Below are 18,870 nucleotides of genomic sequence, written 5' to 3' on the forward strand. Positions count from 1 at the left end.
CCTCTGTTCATGTGTTCCTATGGCTGAAATTCTGTCCATTTTGTCAAAGTCTTTTGATATCCTACCCTCCTCCTTTGCTAAGCCTTCTCTTGGAATCTCAGCCTTTTTTGAAAGGGCAAAGGAATGAACATTTATCTAATTTTTACTGTGTGCAAGGATTTCTCAAGGACTTTGCTGTGCATTAAAAATTGCTCCTTCTATCAGCATAATTGTAACAGCGTGGTGAGTAGTACTTTTACAGGATGGACCCCTCGTTGATTAAGTGAGGCCTAAAGGCATCCTTAGCAATTGGGCCCAGACACCTCCCAAGCCTAATGGTAGCAAAATCTACCACAGCCATCACCCAACCTGCATGTAAGAGGTTGGAGGAAAAGAGGCTAAGAGTTATGGGGCCACCAGTCTTTGTGGGAAATACAGTGCTTATAGTGAGAGGAGATTCTACTCTGTGAAGCTAGTTCAAAGGTGCTGGTGGAACTCCAAGAGACTAACTCAAAGACTGGCTGTAAAATGAAAAGATTGGCATTTTATTCCCCACGGACATCTGTTTAGGCAGAGTGTGTTAATCTGTGCCCAGGCCTACCTGAGCAAGGCGGAGAGAACTAGAGAGGAATGGCAGGGCAGAGAGAGGGGTTTTGGGGGAGCAGCCTACATTGCCATGGATTGGCCTGGTGAGGACACGTGGCAGGCACTTCAGTCAGCTTGCCAGGGCTCTACCCAAGATGATGGCCTGCTCGGTAAGGGAAATCAGTCAGCAAGAGGCTGATGAGGCATACCACTGTGGGCACAAATGCTGTCTTCTGACATCAGAAAACAATATGGTGTGGACACTCTTACCGGGCCCTCTGAAACACTCGTATATTTAGTCCTCGAGAGGACCAGCACTTGGAGGCCTGCTTTAGAGGTAGTCAGGAAAGTAGTCACAATCAACAGAGGACTGTAAGAGTGGCCAGCTGTGTAAAGAAACACATACTCTGTTACCACTCCATTCTCCCTGGCCCTGTAAGTTGGAGGACCTGGGCCTTACAAACAGGAAAGCAGGAATCTTCGTAACCAGACTCTGCTCTCCGATCCCTTCAACCTCTCAAAGAGTGAAGATTCCAGTTCAAGCCTGCATCGAGTAAAGGGCAGATGACATTTTAAACTGCATTTGAGGTTAAAGTTTTAAACAATGCTTCATTTTAATAGCAAGTGACCCCAAAGTTATTAAATATGACAAAGATATATTTAAGGAAAAGATTTGACAGTTGAAAACCACCATGAGAATAAAGAAAATTGTTTAATGTGTATACTTCCTGAGTTGAGATTCCTCAATAAACTAATTAAACAGATTGGCTTTGACTCTTACTCCATATATATGGAATACTATACTCCAGAGTAAAGGAAAGGAATACTATACTCCAGAGTAAAGGAAAGTGGAGGAAGTAACCATCATGGCCTCTGGCCTTGTTACTTTCAAATTTCACAAATAAAGTTAATGAGGGTTATTAGAATCTATCTTGCTGGCAATTTGAAAGCACAGGTGTCAAGGTATTACACTGCATATTGTCTTTGAATTCCCCTATTTTGGAGAGATGGGTTAGACAAGTTGACCCAGCAATTCCTCCACTATAATTAGTAAAGATTTTATAACAGCCATTTTAATTAAAAGAGTTACTGTAACAGCAATTATGATTAAAATGAAATGGTTGCAGTCAACATTAGTATTTTACACAAAGAAACATAAAATCACCTTTAATAAGGGAGACAATAAGAAAATAAGGTCGGCATTATAGTAAATACTGGTTGACACCCCCTTTTTCTCTGCCTCATACTCTTTCTCCCTAGTCCAGCTTTCTCAAGGAGAGGTCTAAGCATGTACCAAAAATACAACAGAGGTGCCTGCTAGCTTCCTTTCCACTTAATTGTCTGGTACAAAAAGGTCTGAGGCCCAGCTCTATCATTAATTAGCTGCATAACCTTGGACAGGGCAATACGGAGTGAAGGTTAGAGGAGACATCTGCAGAAGGTTGCAATTCTAGGAGTATCCACAAATCCCCTCTGCTTTCTATTTAATCTCTCTCTTTGACATTACTTCATAGAAAGGCCTATTTATTTGCTAGTTCCTTTTGAGGCTTTAACTAGATCAAGGCAATCACCTATCACAAGTGAGTACCCAAGGTATCTACAATCAACCAGGATCTTATTTTCTAGAAATCTGCTTTAAGACAAAGCTTCCAACATTGCACAGTGACCTGAGTTGAAATCAAGAGTCAAACACTTAACTGACTGAGCTACCAAGGCACCACCCCCAACAGAAAGCTTTAAAACAAGCACTTTTACTAGGCATTATCATTGAGAAGTCATAGATAATGTTATTAAACTATGGGAATATAAATAATAATCATAAACATCGTATATGGATTTTATTTTATTTTCTTAAAGATTTTGTTTGTTTATTTGTTGGGCGAGGGAGAGAGAGAGAGAGAGAGAACAGAGGGAGCAGCAGGCTCCCTGCTGAGTAAGGAGCCCCATGCGGATTCGATTCCAGGACCCTAGGATCATGACCTGAGCCGAAGGCAGTTGCTTCACTGACTGAGCCACTCAGGCATCCCTCATACATGAATTTTAAAGTGAATGGCTCTAATTTAAAAAATTCATACTAACTCAGTATTTTCAAGATTACCATTCTTCCCAATCTATATAGTAGAAATCAAATACTGCCTCCTTCCTGAATTTTCAAATCTTAATGATTAGCTTTCTGGACAAAAGAATAAACACTGAAAACAAACAACAAAAGCAAATATTTTAAAAGTTTTTTGTGGGAGGTCTTCTCTTCCTTTCAATGGCCAACCTGGATAAGTGTGCTCTTTATTGAGCAACACTTCGGATACTTAAATATTTGAAATACTGTGTATGTTTATATTATGCTAGTGATATAAATTACAGTTAAATTATAATTTCCACCCCAAATCTGAATCAATAATACACTGTGGAGCAACAATTTATTGTGAAAGCTGCTGACAATGGGATGGTGTATCAGGCTTAGATGGGGATATAACAGAAGGGAGGAAGGCAATGGAGAGGATCAGTCAGGGAGCAAGTAGTAAAGGTGAACTCAGCCTCAGAACAGCTAATAAGTGATTGCCAATTATTTAAATCAAAAAGACTTAAAGAGCAAGCCTGATAAAAGCAATAAAAATGAAATCAATAGTACCATGCAACCAATGAACTGTAGTCAAGTCAACATTTTGGTGTTTTCATTTCAATATTATTCTCAATTGAACCATTTCATCTGAGAAATGATTTGCTCATTTATGTTTTCTGATTGATTAATGTCCCCGGGGTGCTGCCAAATTAGAATTTGCTACCCTGAATATTCCCCACAACAAGACTTGCCACTGGTTCAAAACTATGCTGAATGAAAGAAGGCCAATCCAGATTCCAGCTGAGCAGTCGGGAAGCATCATCATGGGTTGAATGGAAAATCAGGAGTTGAATGCAGTTTTAGAAAACAGATTTTTTTTTTCCCAAAAAGTGCCAAAACAGTTAAAAATTCTAGCAAACCGAAAACAGTGTTGTGGTACAGTATTAATTATATGAGTGCCTATAACCTATGTTACAGACCATAATCTTATAATTTTGTTTCTTTTAATGGCAACAGGTTAACAGCCACAAGGAAAATCTTGCCCACCAAGATCAAAAGGAACCTATTGGCATAAGGCATCTTGGCATCAGCCTAGATTTGCACATGCTGACATGTCAAAGCCTTGAAACAGAAACTTCAGAACTTCCTCATGAATGCTGAAGGGAAGTCATTGACTTCATACTAGCTCAGAAGTACATCTTTCCAGGGATAGCATTCAACCACGCGAACAACAAAACTGGGCAAACAAAGCCTGAATATGTACTTGGAAGTGAAAGTCTTAAGCAGAACAAAATATGAGTCAGCTTCCAAAGCTGCCAAGTTTCATATAAGAATCCAAAACTAAATACAAAAGAGAGAGTAACAGGCATATTGAATAGCAATCTTGACTGATGGGGCAGCTTAAGCATTAGCAATAGCCCCCATTCCTGTACCACGATCATAAACTCCCCTGGCCTGGCTTCTCAGGTTGGGCAAGAGAGCCAGGGGAACATGATTTCATTCCATCTGGTCCTTGGCACTTATCTTCTTTTTTGCTTTATCTTGCAGTGCGAATCTGCTCATGCCCTGGTGTCCTCTCCAACTTTTCTTCCTAGTTATGGTGCCTAATGTTTCTTAAGTGCAAGGGTTCTACCTAGCATGTCACAGTAGCAGTTACAGATGGACATGTAAGAAGCGCATTTTTTTTTAAAAGTTGAGTTGTTCTGTTGAGTGGTGTCAGTTGATCAGTTAGTACTATCCTCAGTGAAGGTATTAAATGTTTCAATTCGTACAAATTTTACTACAGGACTTAGAAATTCCAAAGCTTTATTATTCCTTACCAGCTACTCCTTTGCTTAGCAACTGAAAGACACTTTCATTCCTTTTATCTTTTTTTTTCTGGCCTGAGTGGAGCACAAGATTGCTGGAGTAAGTGCCTGCGTCAGCGGGTTACCACTTCAATACAATGCAAGCGGACCAATTCGGGAAAAAGCGCCAATCTATTTCGGGATTGGGCAGACGACAGTGACCCTTCATGATTCTATGAATAATGCAAACAGGGAACATATTGCTGCGGTCAAAGAAAAGGAAAAAAATTAAAAGTAATTGCCTTGAGAGAAAAAAGAGGTGCAAGATTTTAGCAAGGCAAACAGCATTTGAGATGCAGATCATACTCTGTTTACACATTCAGCGTAGAGTTTTAGTTTCTCTAGTGGCAAAATTTGGTTAATTATAATTACTTGTCTTAAACGTTTCTGGTTTTATAGTCGCAGAACTGTGGTGAGGTTTTGTGTCTAACTTCCCTTCTGCTTCCTCTCTTACCACATAATTGTCCAATTGCTTGAATAAAAATAGGTGATATAGTAGTTAACATCAAAACGAGTCAGACCTTTGAATGAAGAAAATAAGAAAACCTGAAAAGAACAAAAATTTTTTTTTAGGCCATTCTACCTGATACTACACTGGTTGTGTAGTGTTGTCTCCTGATTTTTCCTAGTATTTTATTGTGAAAAATTTCAAACATATAGGAAAATTAAGAGAATTTTTTAGGATAACATTCATATAACCGCCATCTAAACTGTACAATTAACTTTTTTCTATACTTGATTTAGCACCTCTCTAAACATCTATCTAGCCACCCAACTATCTTATTTTTGGTGAATTTCTAAGTAGCTTGCAGATATCAGCACACTTTACCTCTAATCACTCTGGCATGCATATCATTAGCTAAAATTTATGATTCTTTAAAAAACAGGTTTATTGCAGTATAAGTCACATACCGTACAATTTACCCTTGGGGTTCCATTATACATCAAAACTTTTAGTGGAGAAAATATGGAACCTTTTTTCTCTGTCATTATATATGTCAGACAATACTTGTGACTTTCAGATTTTCTGCTGAGGAACACACAAAGCTACAAGTTTTGGAAAAATCAAAATTTCAGATTTGGAAAACACCTCCCCCGCAACCCTAATAAAATGAGAAATTTCATTACTAGAATGATAGATAACATAGTTATACACCTCAACTTCAAATCTGGGTCATTTACATAAATGATATTTCATCTATAATCATTGACAGGTGACACTGGCGACCACAGGTTCAAATACTACCATAGTTTTCCACCTATTTACAGACTATAGTTTCCAAAGATAACTGCACAGCATCACACATTCCACATGCTGTTGTACAAAGTGATCTTATAAAGTATGATCAAGTGGCAGTTTTATATCTTCTCTCCTTTAATCTGGGCGACTGTTTCAATCAGTAAAGTGTGCCAGATGTGATGCTTTATAATAGATCATAAAAGGCCTGGCAGCTTCTACCTTATTTTCTAGAACACTCACTTTTGGAAGCTAAGCTGCTATCTAAGGAATTCAACTGCCATGTAAGATGAGGCCTCCATGCTGTGAGGAAGCCCAGGCCATGTGCTGTGAGGGCTACCTACAGGGAGGACAGCCTCAACTGAGGTCCCAGCTGATGGCCAGCATGCACCACTAGACATGTGAGGGAAGGTGCTCCTAGTTGATTCCTAGCTTTAGTCACCGAGTCTTTCTAGCGGAGGACCTAGCTATCATGGAACAGTACATCCGTTGAGCATAGTTGCTGTGTCCTGCTCAAACTCCTGATCCACAGAAGCTCTGGATGTAGTAAAATGACCATTTTACTCAATAACGTTTGTGGTGGTTTGTTATACAGCAATAATAACCAGAACAGTCATTCTCTGTTTCCCACCCTACAAAACAAACCAAAAAGCACCTCTGTTTTTAGAAGAAATATGTAATTCTTGTTTGGCAGATTCGTTTGCATTTAGAAAGTACATTAAAAGGATCATATCCCATGATTAAGTGTGATTTATTAGAGGGATGCAAGGATGATTCAATATCTGCAAATCAATCGTGATACACCACACTAACAAAATGAAGGGTAAAAATCATATGATCATTTCAGTAAGTGGAGAAAAAGCATCTAAGAAGATTCAACATCCATTCATAACAAAAACTCTCAACAAACTGGTGTAGGGAATGTCCTTCAACATAATAAAGGCCACATATGACAAGTCTACAGCTAACATCATACTCATTAGTGAAAAGCTGAAAGCATTTCCTTCAGGATCAGGAAAAAGACTAGAATGCCTACTCTTGCCACTTTTATTCAATATAGTATTGGAAGCCCTAGCCAGAGCAATTAGGCAAGAAAAAGAAATAAAAAGCATCCAAATCAGAAAGGAAGAAGTAAAACTCTCTCTACTTTAGCAGATGACCCTATATATAGAAAACCCTAAAGGCTCCACAAAAAGCTCTTAGAACTAATAAACAAATTATAAAGTTGCAGGATGCAAAATCAATATACAAAAAAACTGCACTTCTATATACTAACAACAAATTATCAGAAACAGCAATTAGAAAAACAACCCCATTTACAAATGCATCAAAAAGAATAAATACCTAGGAATAAATTCAACAAAGGAGGTAAAAGATCTGTATACTGAAAACTAAAAGACATTAAAAAAACTGAAGAACACAAATAAATGGAAAGAAATTCTATGCTCATGGATTGGAAGAGTTAATAGTTAAAAATGTTCACACTACCCAAAGCAATCTATAGATCTAATGCAATCTCTATCAAAATTCCAATGGCATTTTTTTCACAGAAATAGAACACACAATCCTAAAATGTGTATGCAACCATAAAAGAACCAGGATAGGAAGAACAATCTTGAGAAAGAACAAAGCTGGAGGCATTTAAACTTCCTGACTTCAAAATATATTATGAACTATGATGAATTATGATTATGTCATAATCAAAACAGTATGGCATTAACATACAATGGACATATAGATCAATGGAACAAATAGACCAGAAATAAACCCACACATAAGTAGTCAGTTATTTTTTTTTTTATTTAATATTTTATTTGTCAGAGAGAGAGAAAGAGCACAAGCAGGGGGAGTGGCAGGCAGAGGGAGAAGCAGGCTCCCGCCGAGCAAGGAGCCCGATGAGGGACTCAATCCCAGGACCCTGGGATCATGACCTGAGCCAAAGGCAGACACTCAACTGACTGAGCCACCCAGGCATCCCAGTAGTCAATTAATTTTTGACAAAGGAGCCAAAAATATACAATGGGGAAAGGATAGTCTCTTCAATAAATGGTGCTGGAAAAACGAGATGGCCACATGGAAAATAATGATACCAGACCCTTATCTTATACCATACACATAAATCAACTTAAAATGGATTAAAGACTTGAAACCATAAAACTCCTAGAAGGAAACAGGGGGTAAGCTCCTTGATGTGAGTCTCAGCAATGATTTTTTTGGATTTGACACCAAAAGCAAAAGCAACAAAGGGAAAAATAAGTAAGTGGGACTACATCAAACTAACAAGCTTCTGCACAGCAAAGGAAACTATGAACACAATGAAAAGGCAACCTATGGAATGGGAGAACATGTTTGCAAATCATATATCTGATAAAGGTTAACTTCCAAAATATACGAAGAATTCACTCATACATAAAGAAAGGGATGGTTCACCTTGTCTTTAAAAAAAAAAAAAAGAACTACCATATGATCCAGGAATTTCATTTCTGGGTATATAGCCAAAGGAAATGAAATCACTATCTTGAAGAGATATCAGCACCCTCATTTTAAGACTGCAGCATTATTTACAACAGCCAAGACTTGGAAACAACCTAATAGTTCATTGACAGATGAATAAAGAAAATGTGCTATATAAACACACACACATATATAATATGTAGTAGTACTCACCCATAAAAAAAGAAGGAAATCCTGCCATTTGTGACAATGTGGATGGACCTTGAAGGCATCATGCTAATGAAATAAGTCACACAGAGAAAGGCAAATACTGTTTGATTTCACTTATATGTGGAATCTAAAAAAACTGAACTCATAGAAACAGAACAGATTGCCAGAGGGGTGGTGGTGGTGGTGGGGGAAATGGGTGAAGGTAGTCAAAAGGTACAAACTTCCAGTTATAAGATAAATAAATACTGGGGATGTTATGTACAGCATGGTTGCTACAGCTAATAATACTGTACTGTCTATTTGAAAGTCGCTAAGAGATTAAATCCTAAATATTCTCATCACAAGAAAAAATAGTTTTGTAACTGTGAGGTAAGAAATCTTAATGAAATTTATTGTGGTAATCATTTCCCAATATGTTCATATATCAAATCATGTTGTACACCTTAAATTAATATAATGTTATATGTCAATTATATCTTAATAAAACCAGGAATAAAAGAAATATGTAATTTTTAGCAGTTCTATCTGCATATAGAAAATATCTTGTAAGATATCACTTCAGGTGTTTAATATTAAGTTCTATATTTAGGTAGGCAAACATTTAAAAATAAATAAACATTTATAAATAAAATGCTATTCTAAGAATTGCATATTTGTCAGTCAGTTATAGCCACTGGCTGGATAGTAATGCTAGTTGCCTATGTTAGGGAATAAATATAGCATAAACTAACATGTTCAGAAAAGGGATTTTAGTTGATTGTAAGCTCAGTATGAGTCAACTATGGATGTGGTTACCTAAAAAAACGATATATTCCCAGAAGCACTATTCTAGTGCCATGGACTCATTTAGCAATGTGATAGAATCTATGAACTCCTTTTCAGAATAACGCTTTTAAATGTATAAAATGAAATACACTGAATTACAAAAGAAACAGATTGCATTGAAATGTTATCGAATAATAAGCTCATTTTTGATATAGTAATATCTGTGCTTTTTCAATTAACAATAAAATAGTAAGAACAGCAGTAGGCCTAATATATATATATATATATAATATATATATTATATATATACCAAAGGAGATGAATATAAATGGTATTTTGAGATACCTGTATAGTTATAATCTTACATGAAAGAAATCTGTGCTAATGTGAATTATAGTTTATTGCCTATATTCATAATTAAGAAAATACTAAATTTCAGTGGGAGGTTGGGAAAATAAAGATGTAGGTTCTCTTCCATCCAAGTTTCTGGAACACCTAAATTCTATCCATGAATTCCTTGTTCTTAAATTCCTTCAATATAAAACACATTTATTTATGATTCCATGGGCTTACGGCATTTGCGGTCTCCTCATTTGCTCTCTCCTTTCTTTGTTACTGTTTATTTAACATGTTGGGGAGAAAGGTTAGAACAAAGGATGCATGATACTTCAGGCTGGGGGCAGTTTTTTATGTTCAGAATTGTCTATCATCTTCTCACCAGTCAATAAAATCCCACCCATTATTCCAGGTCTAGTTTAAGTCCTACTTTCTTTAGTAAGGTGATATGATCCATAATGACTTCTTCTTTCTCTGATTTACTGTACTTAGAAGTCAGTTCACCCTCATTTTAGAACTTAATTAGTCTCTCTTTCATCCACCATCAGTTTTGTCTTCTTGTCTAGCCAGGGAGGTTGGTAGAAATAAAGAGTGTTTGCCATTTTGTATTGCCTAAAGCATACTGCTAAGAACATTGTAGGCGTATGTTATATCCTCATCCAATGTCCATCCTACCAGTGATGCTGTCCAGCTGTGCAAATCACTTATGGCTATTCCCATAAAACTGAGACTCCATGTGTTCTTTACTGTTGCTGTCACCCACAATGGATCACTGAGGATGGGCTATACAGGGTGTACCCTTGATACTGATAATAACACTTATGTGGCACTTACTATGGGCCAGATACTGATCTGAGCATTTTGCATATTCATTTAATCCTCTCATTTAGCCCCGTGATGTAGGTAGTATATTGATCCCTATTATACAAATGAGGAACCTGAGGAACAGGCAATTTGTAAAGAGATGGAATTTGAAACCGGGTATTCTTTTCCAGAGCTAGAGCACTTAACCACATTCATAAATAGAAGAAATCCTTGTATATACCTGCAAGTTTAACATGAAATCACTCATCTTATAATTAGCCTTTCTTCCACTGAACTCCTATATCCCCTGACTGGGTAATCATTAACTCAGTCCTTGTACTATTAGAATTTTATTACAATAATTGCAGCTACTATTTACTGAGTACTTGCTATATACCAGAACCTGGCCTAAGTGGTTTCATGTATACTTAATCTCTGTAACAACCTTCTGAGGCAGGAAAGGAAAGCTAGGCTCAAATATAGTAAAAGATTAAGTAGTAGAAGAACAAGGATTCTAAATCAAGGCTATTTTAATCTTTGCTTAAAGCATGATGTTACACTACTTCCCTATGGTTTGCCTTATTTCTCCAACTGGATTATAAATTCCTTAAAGGCAGGGATTATGTTTCATATTTGCTAGTTGATTCCATAACACTTTGAACACCTTGGTCCTCTGAAAAAACATTTCTTGACTGATAGATACAATTCAGATTTCACAGAATTTAGCATGGTGTATGTAGTATGAAAATTTTGGGATCTCCCGTTAACTGTATCTTTTGGGAATACCTAAAGTGATCCGGCTTCAGCTTGCTGATCATTAAAAGGAGGAAAATATACTTAATTATAGGAGTGTTTAAAGATTAAAAGGTAGTAATATCTGTAAAATATATATTATAGTGTCTGCCACGTAGTAGGTACTCAAAAGAAAAAAAAAAAAAGCTAGTTTCTTACTCCCTTCCTCGAAACACAATTTTTTGGTCATGTCTACAAGGATTGGTTTTAGCATACGATTTTGTAAAAATGCTAATCTTTGGTTGTGTGCTTGTTGAAATTTGTAGTACTTAGTCTAATTTCTCTTTTTTCTTTTCCTCAAAATCAGCTAAAATGATAAATATTAGTTTATTTTAAATCAGAGAAAGAATTCCTTTTTGAGCCAATGAAGTAGTTCTGGCTCTATGGTCTATCAAAGTGGTTCCTGTGAGCAAATACGAAAGAAATGTATGAAAGGCAGAATGGCCCCTCAAAGATGCCCACATCCTAATCCCTGGAACCTGTCATATGTTACTTTACACAGCAAAGGGGAATGAAGGTTACAGATGGAATTAAGGTTGCTCATCAGTTGATCATAAAATAGGGAGATTCTCCAGATTTATTTCAGTGGGCCCAAAGTAATCATAAGGGTCCTTAAAAGTGGCAGAGAGAGGGAAAAATGAAGGGGGGGAAATTGGAGGGGGAGACGAACCATGAGAGACTATGGACTCTGAGAAACAAACTGAGGGTTCTAGAGGGGAGGGGGTGGGGGGATGGGTTAGCCTGGTGATGGGTATTAAAGAGGGCACGTACTGCATGGAGCACTGGGTGTTATACGCAAACAGTGAATCATGGAACACTACATAAAAAACTAATGATGTAATGTATGGTGATTAACATAACATAATAAAATTAAAAAAAAAACAAAACAAAACAGTGGCAGAGAGAGAACCAGAGAGATGGCAGTGTAAGAAGGATTCAGCCTGACCCAGCTAGCTTTGAGGATGGAGAAATGGGGTCATGAGCCAAGGAATGCAGGCAGCCTCTAGGATCTGGAAAAGGCAAGGAAATAGATTCTCCCCTAGAATCTCCAGAAGGAACTCAGCTCTGCTGACTCCTTGATTTTAGTCCTGTAAGACTCATTCTGGATATCTGGGCTCCAGAACTGTAAGACAGTAAATTTATATTGTTTAAGCTGCTAAATTTGTGATAATTTGTTACAGTAGCAATGGGAAACTAATACCGTACGTAAATAATACCACGAATTTAGAAATGTGCAAAAACAAATATGTCATTTTTTTTTTTTTAAAGTAACCTCTACTCATGACCACCAAGACGGCGAGTTGCATGCTCTACTAAATGAGCCAGCCAGGTGCCCCTATATATCGTGGTTTTAAACAACTTTTGGGGCACCTGGGTGGCTCAGTCGGTTAAGAGGCTGCCTTCGGCTCAGTTCATGATCCCAGGGTCCTGGGATCGAGCCCCGCATCGGGCTCCCTGCTCCTGCGGGAAGCCTGCTTCTCCCTCTCCCACTCCCTCTGCTTGTGTTCCCTCTCTTGCTGTGTCTCTGTCAAATAAATAAATAAAATCTTAAAAAAAAAATTAAACAACTTTCAAGGGACTATATGAATAATAACAGTGACATTTCTCTTGATTGTATTGGGTACAGAAGTCAAGTAAAATGCAATATAGTAAAACTTATTACAGATTCATTAATAACATTTATTTTAATTAGCTGGATTAGAGACATTTTTTTCTTTGCAATCCATTCTTTAGTAACTAGAAATGTCTTTCTACTTGTGAACATGATAAGAGAAAAATAACGAAAGGATTTTAATTATAATAGGAGAGATTTTTGTTTGGGCAAAGAGAAGGTATTTTTTTTTTTTAAAGATTTTATTTATTTTTATTTGAGAGAGAGAGAATGAGAGACAGAGAGCATGAGAGGGAGGAGGGTCAGAGGGAGAAGCAGACTCCCTGCCGAGCAGGGAGCCCAATGCGGGACTCGATCCTGGGACTCCAGGATCATGACCTGAGCCGAAGGCAGTCGCTTAACCAACTGAGCCACCCAGGCGCCCAAAGAGAAGGTATTTTTGATAATATCACTCCAAAGCCTAAATTACGTCTTTGGCTAATTTGTATTTTTTTTTTTTAAAAGATTTTATTTATTTAACAGAGAGAGAGACACAGTGAGAGAGGGAACACAAGCAGGGGGAGTGGGAGAGAGATAAGCAGCCTTCCCACGGAGCAGGGAGCCTGATGCGGGGCTTGATCCCAGGACCTTCGGCTCAGGCAGACGCTTAACGACTGAGCCACCCAAGCACCCCGCTAATTTGTATTAAAATGTATTGCCCGGCTCTCAAATCCCCTGTTACCAAACTTAACCACTTTTACAAACATGAAACTTCTGCTTAAATCATGCCAGTCTTTTCTATACTATCACAGACTTTGCTCATTCCTTTTTTAAATGTATTTTCTTTTCCTTTTTTTTTTTTTTAAGATTTTATTTATTTATGAGAGAGAGAGCACGAGTGGGGGTGGGGAGGAGTAGAGGGAGAGGGAGAAGCAGACTCCCTGATGGGCAGGGAGCCAGATGCAGGGTACTACCCCAGGACCCTGAGATCATGACCTGAGCCGAGGGCAGACGCTTAACCATCTGAGCCATCCAGGCACTCCACTTTGCTCATCCCTAAATCTCTTCTTATGGCATCTCTACTCTACCTGGAATGTTCTCTGACTGTTCAACACAGACTAATGTTTTCCAAGCATCTATAGCACTAATGTTTTCTAACTGTATTTTAGCTTCTATTGTGCATTATTCTCTATTATTTGCATGTTATTCATGATTACTTCAGGCTTGTATGTTTTATTTCCCTGTTAGCTCCTTGATGATTGATGATGGTTGATGGGTACATAAGATTTATTATATTTGTCTCTATGTTGTATATGTTTGAAGCTATCTATAATAAAAAGTCAAAAAAAAAAAAAAAAAAAAGCTAAGGAGACACCCTTGTATCACTAAAGCATTCAATTTGTAGGTTTCTCCTTCCCTAGCACTCTAAGGTTGGTTGGACTGGTTTGCCTCTAAAGCTATACCTCTTTTGGCTGAAGAAACATGATATAAAAGAAAGGTATGATACTATGCCCAGAGGCTAATGGCATTATCCAATATAACAGCAGATTTCTATAAGCTGGTGTACATTATTCAAGATAAAACTTCACTATTGCTTGGTAAAGAAAAGCACGAACAAGTCAACTCACTTGTTAATTGTTTATATAATCTTTGAAACCTCTGCTTCAGTGTTACTGATACAGGATTCCTTGTTAGCATATTTCTGGAAAGAAATGATTGAGGCAGAAGGTTTTCATCAACACTTAATAAAGAAAAAGTTAGAATCAACAGTAAAACTTACTATTGCTAGTTTATACTATAAAGTATTAACAACACAAAATGTTAATTAATTTCTAATTCTCTATTCTATTATTTAGATTTCATGAAGGTTGATTGGACTTGATCCATCATTTTACGGAAAATTAATTATTTCAAATACATGCACCACTTTATGCAACCTGCCTGATTTGCATTGAGGAAAATTCAGCAGAAGTAATTGAGGCACAAGCAAATACTGGCACTGACTGAACTCAATTTTCATTCCAAATTTCTGCAAAATCCCAAGGCACAACAATATCAGATGCAAGGGGGAAAACAAACAAAAGCAATGTGAAAAGGGAACATGAAGAGAGAATATTACAAGAATCAGAGAACAAAGGGATTGCAAAACTATTTTAGTGCCATAGATGAGCAGTGAGGGCTTCATTCAGGCAAGGTGGAATAAGATATCATATGGCATCCTGACAATTGATGTCTTCATTTAAATGTAAGAATTTACATTCTAATTAGAAAGAATTTACATCTTAATCAGAGGCAGCTGTATTATCTTGTTACTGTTTTTTTCAAAGGTAATGAACTAAAGTACTGCTGTGCTTTTTCAACCAGAAACTAAATAGACAGCATCCAGTGTTATTTTATAGCTTACCTGCTGTAAGCTGTTATTAATATTTTCAAAGATTAAATTTCTAACCAAAATCTTTTAAAAATGAAAATTATATTTGACATCACTAGAATAGTATGATAAGGACTTAACGTGTTTAAACAAATCCCTTTCTAACTTGTATTTTAAACATACTTATTTATCAAGCTAATAGAAGCCTCTTATGATTTATTAATATAATATTGTTTTCATTTGGGAGAATGTGGAAAAGCTACTAAAGCAGATATGCATCATATTCTGGTGAAACCCTGTTGTTCTTAAACTTACATTTGGTTGTAAGAGAGGATTTAATACAAAACTTTACCTTATTAAGATCATTTAAATTAAAGTATATTCTTTTTTTTTCTGTAATGTTTAATAAGGACAGATAACAAATATGTATAACATGGTAATATTTTGCTTGTTTTATGCTATTTTGTTACTATCACATTAATAACATTTAAAAATGTAATGCTTCACAAATATACACAATTCTGATGGTGTCCAGGATTGCTATAGTTAGTGAAATGAAAGAAAATAATGCATTCAAATTCATACTGTTCTATTCTAGGTTGTTTATAATGATGGTAGCTAGACTTGGGTATTGGTAGTTGGTGATATCTTTGCAAAATCAAGCCCATCATTCATATGAGAATCAGCATGAGCTCACTGACCCATGGTTTAGAAGAAATTGGGCTTGGCCTAAAAGAAATCAAGCAGGAGAAAATTACAAGTGTTAATAAAAATGTAAAATGCCACCTTTGTCCCTAGCACCATGCATCTTTAGGTTATTGATACTTATTTTCATCAGCTGCATCATTAATACAAAGTTGTAGTATGGACCAATTTTGAATACGCAGGTTTATGATTTAATTCATTATGTAATATAATTTTTTATTCAAGTGAAGGGAAAGAAAAATAATTAAAAGACTAAAGCTATATCTACTGGTCTATTACAAATGAATAATATAGTTAACCTGGTCAAAATATTTGATTTAATAAATCACAGACTCTAAAATAATTCTGAGGTATAAATTTATTTTTACTATTACACTGATTTTCTGGATCCATACATATAAAAAAAAAACCCAGATCACACACAAATGTGCTGTATTTTAAGAAAATAACAATAATCTCAGGTAGATAAAACATTATGAAATTAATTTTAAGGTGGCGTTTTTTTGACCTAGGCCACTCTGATGACAAAGAAGGGATAATAATTAGTTCACTAGTGCTTTTTCTTGTATCCCACTAAAGACAATTTATAGAGGAAATGATTCAGATGGGCCTGACTGAATTACTGGCTCTGAAAGACGGCTTTATACTGCTGTCAGAAACCGTCAGCCCACTTCTGAAAGGTTGATTTGTCTATGGCTTTTCTGCGTATGATTTGTTATGAGGCTACCTAATGCCACAGAGTATACACAGAGCCTTCATTTTCAAAAGTATCCCAGGTAAGTTTTTGATCATCCCTAGGTTCTATGGAACCTGTCTGCTTTTTCATAAAGAGTATCTAAAAATAAAGCACATTTTGCTTTTTACATTGATGTATGGTTCCAGTGTGGTATCATGGACTCTGAGTTACAGTATACCAAAGTGTTATATCTACCCTTCACCAGTTCTCCACCTGCCTCTGTGTTTACTGTAACTATAAATATTCACATCCAACCTAAAAGAGCATGATAAAACATAATATATGATTCCTCTTTTCTGTCTCTTGTTTTCCTTATTGCTTTGGGCTTGGATAGCACACGTTTGCTAAGCAGACTTCTGGCTTGTCATTACCTCTCTAATTCTTCCTTCATGGAACTGAGAGCCTAAGGTCATGGGTTCTAGTCTCCTCCATTATACTGTAAGCTGTTAGTGACATGGCATACCACAAGCATGGATTCTCACCCTGATACTGTCACTATCTGGGTCTTATTTTTCTCATCTGTAAAATGAAGAGGTGTGAAAAATTCTTATTCATTGTGTGTACTTACTGTGTTTTAGTTATTTCATGCCTATTAACATAGCACTTTTTCTTCAACCCCAACCCCTTTCTGCCTCTTTCTGTCCAACCAAATCCTGTTCCTTTTTCAAGATCCCTTTCAAATCTCATCTTCTCCACGATGCTGCTTTGTTAATAATGCTGGCCAACAATAATTCCCTTCTAATTTGCACATTCAATAAATATTTATTGAGTGTCTACTCTGTATTAGGGTGCTGGGGGTACAAGAAATTAATAAGAGAAGCATGGCCCTTGCATTAAAAGGGCTTACCATGTAGTAAGGTAAGAAGCTAGTAAAAAAGATTGAAGATTGTGAATAGCACAAGGAAGGCAACAAACAGCTTGCTGAGGGAATGTGCACATGTACATTATTTATATAGTGTGATCAGAGAAGGCTTATTTCCTATAGTATTTGCAATACACAGTGATAACTAATAATGTACTATTAATTTGACTTATCCTGTGTATAAATCTTGTTTCTCAAACAAGACTGCAGTAACAAGGACACATTTTTGTGGCTAATATAAATTGAGTGTTTAAGATGTACCAGTAATTGTTCTGGGCAATTCACATGTATTTTATCATTTAATCCTTAAAACTATCATGGAACACTACATCAAAAACTAATGATGTAATGTATGGTGATTAACATGACATAATAAAATAAAATAAAATAAAGTAATCAGAGGGGGGGAAACTAGGTAGGTATTATTATTATTATCTCATTTTACTCAAGATGAGGAAAAGGAGGCTTAGAATTAGACTGAGATACTTGCTTCAAGTTGGACAATTATTAAGTGGCAGAGCTGGAACTAAAATCCATGGTGTCTGCAAACACCAAAGTGCAGTTTATTAACCACCCTGATAAACTCCTTCTTGGAGACAGGGATCATATTTAGTGGCTTTTAGTATCAGTCCTTTGCACATATCAGGTACTTAACACTGACTTGGCTCTTTCAGTAGTCATTACACTTCCCTGGAGGCAGCTTCCCTGTTCCTGCATGAACTTAATTGGCTTCCAAAGACTTTTCTTGGAAACAGAGACGCTTGGTCTGAAAATTCTGGGTAAAGGTATTTCAAATCTAGTTTCTACCATGGCTTCTCATCATCTTGTTTCCAACTGGCACCAAGTTGTTGCATGCATGAAGTTTTCCTACCCAGGGTATTTGGTTTTGTGTGAGCCCCACATTAGCAATTGCCTATTTTGAGCTTATATTGTTTCACTCAAATGGTTTTGACTCAAATACTGAAAACAGTCAATGATAAGATGTACAGATCAGAGAGTTATTACACAGTAAACAATTTAATAAAATCAATTAACTAAGGACTCCCCTTTCACAGAGTTGGAGTTAGGTTTCAAGTATTTTAAAGACCAAAAGGATAGGCTGCCAAAGAAAGTCTATATTTTAATTTCATATGTAGAATAAAAATGGGGAAATGTTACATTTTTATTTTAAACAAAACTATGAATGCCAACAACACCTTTCCTTGCACACTTACCCGATTAGTTACACTAACAATAACACCTTTCCTTGTGCACACTTACTCGATTAGTTACACTTAACAAGTGGAGACCTGAGGCGCAGCTTAAATGAAAGGAGTGTATCTGATGCATAATGAGCTTCACCAATTTTACTGTGGTTTTCTTAGGAAGAAGCTAGAAGTGAACTAGCTTCTGTAACTCTATTGCTTAAATCTTCTTTCTCACTGCTGGGAAAAAAAGCATAATTTCTTAAGGCATTTGTACTGATGTACTAGTACTAAAGCTTAAAAAAGCACCAGCTTATAAATTTGTTGGCGCTCACCTTTCCTGGAACTAACTG

The 18,870-nt window shown here is 36.6% G+C and overlaps 1 protein-coding gene across 3 annotated transcripts in view; it reads right to left on the minus strand.

Annotated features, from left to right (window-relative positions):
* ELP4 (elongator acetyltransferase complex subunit 4) overlaps positions 1–18,870 on the minus strand; it is a 247,613-nt gene that overhangs the window by 43,822 nt on the left and 184,921 nt on the right. The window contains exon 10 of one of the 3 annotated variants that reach the window (XM_054512003.2): positions 14,288–14,361. The exons of the other annotated variants lie outside the window; for them this stretch is intronic. Coding sequence (XP_054367978.1) covers positions 14,299–14,361 — 63 coding nt within the window. The 3' untranslated portion in view covers positions 14,288–14,298. The remainder of the gene's footprint in view (positions 1–14,287; positions 14,362–18,870) is intronic. 3 annotated transcript variants of the gene reach the window in all.

The sequence above is a fragment of the Mirounga angustirostris genome, unplaced genomic scaffold (assembly GCF_029215605.1).
Source record: "Mirounga angustirostris isolate CCGP_5_RB_7025 unplaced genomic scaffold, mMirAng1.0.hap1 SCAF_13, whole genome shotgun sequence".
Taxonomy (NCBI): Eukaryota; Metazoa; Chordata; class Mammalia; order Carnivora; family Phocidae; genus Mirounga; species Mirounga angustirostris.